We start from the raw sequence: 10658 nt of genomic DNA on the forward strand, positions 1-10658 counted from the left end.
GGCCGCCCCCCTAGCCTTCAATTTTAACCAAATTGACTAAAATATTCCTAAATTGCGCCCCCCCCTGAAGCGTTGCGCCCTGGGCGGTCGCCCCCTGTCGCACAGCTCTAGTTACGGCCCTGCCCACGGGCATGTCCAGAGAACTAGAAAACTACTTTTCTTTTGTAAAGCGTATAATGTAAACAGAGAGAACATATAAACATGCCCTCTGATTACCTCCTCTCACGCACGTATCCAAGACTTCTCCCGCGCCGCTCCCCTCCATTGGAACAAGCTCCCCCGCTTGTTCCAATGGAACAAGCTCCCCCGCTTGTTCCAATGGAACAAGCTCCCCTGCTCCATCAGAACTTCCCCTAATCTGTCCTCTTTCAAACGAACATTAAAAACCCACCTTTTCCTTAAAGCCTTCCAGTCTCATGCCTAAACTCCCACCGGTCGGCTACCTCTCTTTCTCATCCCTTCTTCCCTTCTCCCCCTTTCTCGACCCCGTCTCCGTTTCTCCAGTCTCTCCATCTCATCCATGTGTCTGTCTGTCTGTCCTCCCCTCCCTTTAGATTGTTCGCTCCTTTGAGCAAGGCTCTCCTACCTTCTGTTTCCATCACTTTTAACTGCGCTCTCCAGCTACTCAGCTCACCTCCTCTCAGTCCCTCTGCCCTCTGTCTCCTCTCGCTTCTCTCCGCTCCCCTCAGTGACTCTCAACCTGTCATCCATGCCCACCCTCTTGGGCCATAGTTACCTGCCTTTACTCACTTTTCCCCTCCCTCCCTCTCTTTCATGCTGTGCCTGAGCCCCCAGAGTTATAGTGATTACTGTTACTTGTACTGTGCTGTTTCACCTTGTACTGTGCCATTGTTTGTCCTTGTACGGCGCTACGGATACTTTGTGGCGCCCTATAAATAAAAATTAATAATAATAATAATAAATGCAGCACATCGTGGACAAGTGAGCAGTTTATTCCTAAAAGTAATCAGCAACCAGGAATGTGAGATATTTACACACAAATATGGCAATACTCACTTAAAGACCTTTGAATTTATTATTTAGAAAAGCGGTTCAGGCATAATAATTTATAAATAGAGTTACATCTACTATATTTAAAATCTCCAGAAAAACATTGCTTAATCACTATGTGATTTCAAACATATAATGCCTCGGTGTTAACCAGAGACAGACAACATGTCTCTCGGGATATCTGACCCTGATAAAAGAAATACATTGCCGATCTAGCAGCAGAAATGAACAAATGTGTCTATGGAAAGAGCCATCAGGCGACATTGTTTTGGTGTCAATACACGGTCGCGTACCGCTGACGTCACATAGAGGCGCCGCTGCGACACGTGTGTGTGTTAGTGGAACTGTTGCTTAGAGTCTGTGCTCTGTGTACTTGCTGCAGGGATGAGTTCTGAGGTACAGAAGGGCAAGAAGAGAGGGAAGGCCCAGTACGTGGGCAGTGCCAAGCGGCACAAGAGCTGCAAGCAGCTGGAGGTGGGGATGCAAGGCATCCTCATCACCTGCAACATGAACGAGAGGAAGTGTGTGGGGGAAGCCTACAGTCTGCTTAATGAATATGGGGACCACCTGTATGGGGCTGAGAAGGTAGGTGGAAACACACGGCACGTCCTGATCTATGCCAGCGTGCAGCCCAAACAGTGGTGATGAGTTGCAATATTTTAGTATCAGTAACCCAGCACATTGTTATATCATGCAATATATTATAGGCTTTGTAAATTTATTGCACTTCAAAAATAGAAATAATGATCACGTGCACCTAGAAGATATGTGCAAACAAAGTGTAACACATTATGCTGTGTTGTATATTACCAAAAAAAGTCCTGTTCATTATCCCATTATCAAGGATGCAATATCTGTAGCAGGTTGGTTTATGCACTGCCCTTCATGGCACCTGGCCTGAGTGAATCACAAATGATTACTGAGAACATACTAAGTTGATCCTATTACTTAGGATTCTGTGCTCTGCTATGTTCAAAATAACTTCCAAGTAATGTCAGTTGATGTGTGGAACACTGCATAGCAATGAATGACAAACTGTTCCATCTTTCATCATGACCCTAAAAAAGATAACATTATATAGATAAATCCCAGTATTGGAGACTTTCTATGCTAAGGAATATTTTTGCTCTTTTGCCGCTGAGACGCAAGGTTAATTATTTTTCTGTACAGTAACCATACAAACCCTGTGGTGTGTTTGCTTTTTGTTTGTTTTTTTAATATATAAATAAAGAATTTATATTTAACAAATATATTGTTGCTTTCTCTATAATCCAAAATTGGAATACACAATACTATAAAGTAGGTGGTAACAAAAAAGAAAACAAAATGTTTTTCATACCAAATAAAAGTTTTGAAAATGTTTTCATAACAAGATCTTCTGAAAAGAACATTGTAGCTTTTTTTCTTACTTTGTATTCTTTTGTATACATGTATCTTAGCTTTTTTTATTTGCTGTAGTATAATGAGTGTATCGTCTGGCGATCACCAGAAAATATTTACCGCAGGGTACCACTGCTTTAAAGAGCGCACTCGCCTCTTTCAAACAAGGGTGCTTAAGTTCCAGTAGCTGTCATGGTGTGGAATTTGAGGCTCTTTTTCTTTTCCACACACTAGGGCTTTTTGCCTCTTTTGCTGGGAGCATGAAGGATGCTCTGTGACGTGACAGTCTCCGCTCCCTACCTCCAACAGTTCAAAGGAAAACTAGTACCTCTGTTTTATATCTTGGAATAAAATGTAATGGATTATAATGATAGATTTTAAATAGACACTACTTTTTGTAGTTGATCAAAGAAAATATTTAAGACATTTGTTTAAACTATTTTTCTCTTTATTTAGTTATGTGAAAAGAATGATAAAGAATCAGGCAGTGAGGATGAAGAAGACGATGATGATATTGAAGCTGCTTTGAAGAAAGAAGTTGATCAGATTCGCTCATCAACAGAGAAGAATTTGCGCAGATTTCAATCAGTGGAAAGTGGAGCCAATAATGTCATTTTCATTAGGACTCTGAATGTTGGTAAGCTGTTTGTGCCATGGTGACCAGGGCTTCTGTCTTGTTCACCAAAATAATTTTGAACTGACCAGAATAAAGCTCACATTGTTAGAAAGATAAAATAAATTAAGGATTTGTGCCCTGAAATGGTTAGGAAAATGTGTGAGGTGGTGTGTCCATATTATTTACAGGTATACGCAGATACAGTGCTATCGCCTAACCATTAACTTAGGGCACTGGAATTTGTTGCCCCAGGAACAATTACAGTGGATATAATTGGTCTACACTCGCTTATTTAAATTGTAACCTGTGTTATTGAATTAAATCTGAATCCTGATTTGCATATTAAAGTATCATCTGTAATTTTAGCCTGTGCCAATGTCCTGTGCACAAAAGTTGTGAGGACTCTTCCGCAGGCCAAACTGCTAACACACTTAGGATTTGGGTAAAAGACATTCTTGTATTTGGTACATCTATAATAATGATCACGTCTCTTCCATTCTGAAGATTCAGCATCAGATCTAGCCTCTGTTTCCTAGCTCTGATTTGCAGGTGACTAATTTCTAAAGATCGACAGACCTTTGCAACAGTATGGGATATTGTTTGATCTCTTCCCTCTTTATTGCAATTGCCCCATTGCTTATACAGGAAAACAATTCTGTTTAAGTTAAAATATAGATGGCAGCTTTATGTAGTTTTTTTTTTTACCCCTTCATTCTTTTGAATAAATATTTTCCTAATGATATAAAATTACAACATGATCTGATCCTGGCTAGCAACTAATCATTAGGATTGAAAAGGGGCATTTAGATAAAAGTAAAATAGTTATTGAATGTGAAAATGTGTCATGTTTCAGATCCTGAGAAATTGGTTCATCACATTATAAAAGACCTGTACACTACGAAGAAGAAGAAGAGTCGGGTTATCTTCCGTATGCTGCCGGTCACCGGTACCTGCAAAGCTTTCCCAGAGGATCTCAAGAAATATGCAGAGACTTTCTTTCAGCCCTGGTTCAAGGCTCCCAACAAAGGAAGCTTCCAGGTTGTGTACAAGGCGCGCAATAACCATCACATGAACAGGGATGAAGTCATCAAGGACCTGGCAGGTATATTATTTGTGTGTCTTAAGGGCCTTTTAAAGCCAAAATGCAAGTTGCTTTATATGACAAAGCTGAGAGCCCATTGTACAATGTCCTCACTAAACTCTTGTCAGGACTGGGTACCAGTACTGAAACCAATAGTCTATAAAATAATTGATTAATCCACTATACCATTAGAGCACTGTGTAAGTAGCACACAACAGTGATTTCTTGTGACCCCATTCACCCAAGAGATGGCATTTAGTCCAGCGTGGTCTTATGCTCTCTCCCAATCTCCTCCATACAATTGGATGAGAAGTATAGAGGAAGCTGTCCTGGGAGTGAACACTCTATGCTGTCATTTGAACTAGACATTTGAGTTGAGCTACCACAATACACTATGCTCTCGTCTGGGCTACTTTCCTCTATACCAGTGTTTCTCAACTCCAGTCCTCAGGGACCTCTAACAGTGCATGCTCTCCTGGTGACAAGGGAAATAAATATACCACATGTGGATCTGTTAGAATGTGTCAGTAATGAATACACCTGTGCTTAAGCAAGGAGATATGGAACACATGCACTGTTAGGGGTCCTGAGGACTGGAGTTGAGAAACATTGCTCTATACCTTAGAGGTCCCCAACTGTGTTGTCTGTAATTGCTAATGCCATTTTTTATTTTATTTATAGTAAATTTAATAATTCATTTCCCAGCTCTTTTACCTGAACAGTTCTTGTCCCCCCACCTTGCTCTGAGTTGGGTGGAGGTGTCCCTGATGAAACCAGGTTTTCAGGAGGACCTGATTTGTAGAGCAACAGGTTAGGCCTGTCTCTCTGTGCAGAGGAATGGGTTGACAGGGAGGGACCTTTACCATTCTGGTAAGGTAGATGAGAAAGGTATGCTTAAAACCATTAGAAAATTAACTTGGCCTTTCCTTTCTCAAGCTGCTATATACAGGGGTGCCTAGAGGGGGAGGGGGGGCTGTTTGTGTAGTGGGAGGGGTCACCAACCTTGTGTGGCCACGCCCCTTTCTGCAGCTCTTTAAGGGGCCTCAAGAAGTTGCTGTACAGGGGCCCAAAATTCATTTAGCAGCCCTGGCTATATATGCTGGTTTTTAGACACTGCGTACACTCTTGTGCACCTGTACACACACTGGCTTCTATAACACCCAGGCTAACCTGAGACGTTGCCTGTTTGTCATGCCCATCCATATTCCCTGTTTGAGCTTTACGCATTTACAAGTGGGGACTTTTCTGTTTCCTTTATCTGCTTGTATGTGTTTTTTGTACCTTGTTTCCTATGCCTAGTGCAGTGCCTCTAATATATGTTATAAATACAGAAAAAATATGTGATACAGAAAATGCACTGTGATCAAGTGGGGTACTGCTTCACAAATACAAGCAGTAAAAGTAAACTTTAATGCCTTTTTATCCATGTTGTTTCCTGACAGAGCTAAAATGAAAATATTAACGCACATCTAAATATAGACATTTATTTACTTACATTCTTGCCTGCTATTCTTATGAATACTTATACATTCAAAATGGCTTAATACAGATTTATGTAATGAGCACATATTCAAAATACCAAAATATCTTTTATGTTAAGTTCTTATATTCAGTTTTTCATGTTTGTACCAATCTGTCCTCAGCAACCTTTTAATGATGAGTTCTAAAAGCGGTTGGCAGTAAAGACTTAATAGTATATAGAAATAAAGCTGAGTGTGTTATCTTGTCAGTGTTAAAATGTAGAGCCCTAGATAGAATGAAAAGAGCAAGTTACAGTTCAATGTATTCATTGCATAGCAGGTATATACAAAGCATAGCCATTCATACTGCTTATTGCAATTGTGTACGTTGACTTGTAACTGTTCACACAGGGTTATTGTGCATTTTCTTCTTTTAAACTTTGTTTGGATGATTCTCTTTTGTGCTTTAGGAGTAGTCGTGAGTCAGAATTCAGAGAACAAGGTGGATCTGAGTAACCCAGAGTACACCATTGTGGTGGAGATTATCAAGAATGTCTGCTGTCTGAGTGTAGTGAAGGACTACACCTTGTTTAGGAAGTACAACCTTCAGGAGGTGGTGAAGAGTGACAGAGAAGAGAAACCACAGGAGCCGGCTAGTGATGGCAAAGAAAAAGCACAAGCAGAGAGCGGGAATGACCCTGCCCCTGTAGCAGAGACCTAGGTATACCAGCACCTTCCAGCAAGTTTAGGATCGCCAGTGGACTTCAAGTTTCCCGGTAAAGGAGTCATTTATAACAACATTAGAAAACTGCCACATTTGTTTCCTATGTCTGTGTGTTGTAAAAAGCCCTAAAATTTTGGTTACTTTACACAGAATCTGTTTACAGAAATGTTTATGGGCTGTTTGATTAAATGGGAGTATACTATGCATTACAAACTATTATATGTTCTGCATAGACGTTTTCTATCAATGCTGCAGTTAAAATAAGATTACTGTACATAGCTCATTTGTGTTTGGTTTTATTTTTTTTACGTTTTAATAATTTGTTATTGCATATAAAGTGTTTAATAGGAATTGGATACCTTTTTAATTGCGTTAACTGTAAAGTGTTGAGAAACGCAGGCAAAGGCTTTAAACAAGTGTGAAATTACTATTTGCATATAGTGCCATCTAGTGGTTATTCTAGGCAGTTATGTCAAATTCTATGTGTATTCTAAAAGTCTGTGGTAGCCAACTTTAATTTAATGCAATAAATTAACTTGAGTTGTTTTATGTATGAAATGGGCCTGTTATTACCCTTTTGGGGCCTGGGTTTGTGAAATGTATTTTGGAACTTTAATATAATTACATTCTTTTCACACCTTTTGTAAATAAAAAACAATCTATGCTCTTATTTGTCTTCATTTTCTATATGTTTGTATAATTTCTTTGTTTCAGACTATTAATTTGCTTGTGTTTTAATAATGCAGAGAGGTTAAGTATAGAGGTCTACACCTAACATTCATGTTCCCTTATATAAAAAAGCTATGAATACTATTCATAAATATGTCAAAGTTCACATAACAAGATAAACTTTAGAAGATGAGAATGGGAAAATACATTCCTCCACAATCCAAACTTCTCTCAAATATCTTTGGTTCTGATGATCTCCCATAAATAAATATAATATACATTTATACACACACATGAGGATCATATATTGCTGTGAAGTGTGATACTTGCATATCCCCCCCCCCACAAAGGAGTAAAAGGGTACCGTGTTCTACGGACACCAGGGGGCATCAACATATATTAGTTGTCAGACCTTAGTTGCTAACAGATTAAGGGGTATATTTACTAAACTGGGTTTGAAAAAGTGGTTGCTAGTGGCAATACCTCCAATCAGATTCTAGTTATTTACTTAGTACATTCTACAAAATGACAGCTAGAATCTGATTAATTGCTATAGGCAACATCTCCATTGTTTCAAACCCGCAGTTTAGTATACATCCCCCCCTAAGTTGTTAAAGGTTTTTTTTTGTTTTTGATTAGTACCACCTAACAAATTGGCACCATGAAGTGAGTGAACTAATAAACTCAATCTATATTGCAGACTGCTGGATATTTTGTGTTTGATTGAAAGCGACAAAGCGGTAAAAGCCTATCTTTATTGTAATCAAGATTTCTAATATACAAAGTGCACTATATTATTCTTTTTCTCTCACGAGGGCAAGGAAGGAAATTTCATTTACTCCTGAAATAGAGACACCATTGTTTGAACAGAATTCTTCAAAGCCCACGTTTTTTTATGCTATGGAAAAATCTAACGGAATAACTTTTAATGATTATACATAAGGTTCACTATATATATATATATATATATATATATATATATATATATATATATATATATATATAAATTGCACCAAGGATTTTCTGCTAAATGAAGTTATGTCAGGTCTAGCTGGAGTCCCATGAAATGCAAGGTGACCAAGTGCATGATTATTGGCTTGTAGGGGAAACCAACACCTGACAGTAATTCTCTGTGCTGCCAGGTACTACTTATAAAAGTTGGGCAGTGCCAAGGCCCCTTCATCTGATGGGTGCTGTAGAACAGTGTTTCCCAACTCCAGTCCTCAAGTACCCCTAACAGTGCATGTTTTCCATATCTCCTTGCTTTAGCACAGGTGTAATCATTACTGACTGACACATTGTAACAGATCCACAGGTGGTATAATTATTTCCCCTGTTCCCTGGTAAACCTGCACTGTTAGGGCTCCCTGAGGACTGGATTTGGGAAACACTGCAGTAAAGTTTTTGTTTGTTTCCAGTGTCAGACTAGGACAGGGTTTCCCAAACCCAGTCCTCAAAGCTCCCCAACAGTGCAGGTTTTCTGAATCACATGTGACATAATTAGGACCACCTGTGGATCTGTTACAATGTGTCAGTCAGTAATGATTACACCTGTGCTCCAGCAAGGAGATATGGAAAACCTGCACCGTTGGGGAGCCCTGAGGACTGGGTTTGGGAAACCCTGGACTAGGACATTCTGAAATAAATATACAGATTTTGGCAAAAATTTGAATTAATTTTTCCCGTAAATGAACTTAATATTCACCTTGATAGTTGGGTGGACTTTAAGAAAATTAGATTTTCCTCTAAGGAGCGCACAGGAGGGTTTAGATCAGGCCTGTCCAACTTGTGGCCCTCCAGGTGTTGTGAAACTACAAGCCCCAGCATGCTTTGCCGGTAGACAACCAGCTGATAGCTGGAAGGGTATGTTGGGACTTGTAGTTTCACAACATCTGGAGGGCCACAGGTTGGACAGGCCTGGTTTAGATTGAATGCAGGAAATCTCTATGGACCTGGACTAATACATATTTAGAAGTATCTACGCTCTGGAGTGATGGAGAGAGATCCTTTCCTGGCATCTCTGTCCACCAATAAAAATGGACTTTGCCCAATACACTCTCAAGCGCTAAAATGTACTAAAACAGTTGACTCAGAGGGCCCCTGAAGAAAGGGTCCTGCATCCAGTAAATAATAATGTTGGGATTATTCCTAATGGCTAAAGCTATAAGAAGTTTTACTACCAATGCAAATGGGTGTGGGGGGAGAGAGCGGGCGCTTCTGCTGTGGTCACCTTGGCAGTGGTGAAAAGTTCTGACAAGCCGCATTGCAGTTTTATACAGTCCAACAAGAGTCTCAAGCAGGATAAAATTTTCAGACCCAAACCCATAATCTTTGTGACCTTCTGAGACCAATCAAAGTCTTTCTCTAGATGTGAAAGCCTGGTGCCAGTGTTGTCATATTTTGCCTAAATATTGGCCCATACGCTGGATATTAATATCTGTAGCTCATCCCAGGATAAAAAATCATTGTTATGGGGCTTTGTTTTGGTTTTTTTTAATCCATTTTGATTATTTTATGAAAGAAGATGAATTTCCTGTGGATTTCTTAGTTCAATGAAAAAATATAAACAAGGACTTCAGTCGTGGTTTCTGTTTTAATCAGAATAGTTCTGAAAGACATTGTGGGTTTGACTGAACGCAATTTGCTTTTTCATTTTAAAATGAGCGTGAATTACATACGCGTTCAAGTGGATCTGAAGAAATGTTTCCATTTGAATATGGGTATAAGTACGCTCTGGCCATATTGTACTGGCTGTATGCAGACAGACACAACACTCTGCAGTATGCAATTGCTCCTAATTGCAAACACATCATCCCTATCAATAGGCATTTACACCTGCCCTGTAGCTGGTGCAAGTGATAGGGATTAAGCTAACATACCTCAGAGATGCCCAGAGCTTGAATCCAAAGAAGCTGTGTATGCTTCATCTTGGCACACCCTTACTACACATTGCCTACGTACATACGCCTCTTCTCTCCCCGGGTCTGCCTTTCAAATCGTAGGTAGTCTGGATGTCGTTTGCGTTTGGACTTGAATTGCATGCACTTGCGTTCTCTGGTGTAAAATCCGTTTCTGAGCATGCGCAGAGCAATTGCATGCAAAATGTGTCACGCAACGGGACTTACGTTCCTTCATGAATCGGGCAATGTGTATATATATATCAGACAGGAAAGTATCTGATGAGCACTGTTGTGGAGCTACATGTTCCAGCTGGCCCTAGAGACTAGAGAGCAAAGGATCCTGGATGACTGGATCATATTAATATAGAGCAAATCAGGGCTACATGAAAAAACAGTCAGTATTTAACTTATGTGCAAAACAGAATACTAATTTGCACCCCTTGCATTGTAACATGGTTTTTTCCAGGAGACTGAAATAAGAAGTTTCTCAAGTTAAGATCCTTAATGAATCAGGCCCTAAATCCCTTCTAGCATAGGGTAAGAGGGGCTTTTATTATGGCTGTAGCAATCTCTGAGACCTACATCAAAAAGTCACTAGTGGTCTAGGTGTTGGGGGGAGAGGCCTGATATTCATCTGAGGTGGTTCATTTACTTCCAGCTGACTTATAATGTGATGTATGTATCCATGCTCCAACTCTTTCTATCTTTAAAGCAGTAGTCATGGATAGAGGGTGCAAGTGCAGTCTACCTGAGACTGACCTTAATCATTGCCCAGTCACCTGGCTGGATATAATGCAGATTTCCCATCTTTGGGTGC

The 10658-nt window shown here is 39.9% G+C and overlaps 1 protein-coding gene across 1 annotated transcript; it reads left to right on the top strand.

The window, feature by feature from the left end:
- Window positions 1-1304: 1304 nt before the first annotated feature.
- On the top strand, window positions 1305-6942 carry THUMPD1 (THUMP domain 1 NAT10 acetyltransferase adaptor). The gene is made up of 4 exons (XM_075179726.1): window positions 1305-1596; window positions 2848-3028; window positions 3861-4109; window positions 6019-6942. Exons 1-4 carry the CDS (start codon window positions 1396-1398, stop codon window positions 6267-6269), a joined length of 882 nt encoding a protein of 293 aa, XP_075035827.1. The 5' UTR covers window positions 1305-1395; the 3' UTR covers window positions 6270-6942.
- Window positions 6943-10658: the final 3716 nt, after the last annotated feature.

This window comes from Mixophyes fleayi, chromosome 7, assembly GCF_038048845.1.
Source record: "Mixophyes fleayi isolate aMixFle1 chromosome 7, aMixFle1.hap1, whole genome shotgun sequence".
Classification (NCBI taxonomy): Eukaryota; Metazoa; Chordata; class Amphibia; order Anura; family Limnodynastidae; genus Mixophyes; species Mixophyes fleayi.

What these genes read in the sequence shown, in the direction of transcription:
- THUMPD1 (XM_075179726.1), top strand. Translation starts at nt 1,396, where the DNA reads ATGAGTTCTGAGGTACAGAAGGGCAAGAAGAGAGGGAAGGCCCAGTAC. An exon ending in ACCTGTATGGGGCTGAGAAG is followed by an intron (nt 1,597 to 2,847) that starts GTAGGTGGAAAC and finishes CTCTTTATTTAG; the next exon opens with TTATGTGAAAAGAATGATAA. An exon ending in AGTCATCAAGGACCTGGCAG is followed by an intron (nt 4,110 to 6,018) that starts GTATATTATTTG and finishes TTTGTGCTTTAG; the next exon opens with GAGTAGTCGTGAGTCAGAAT.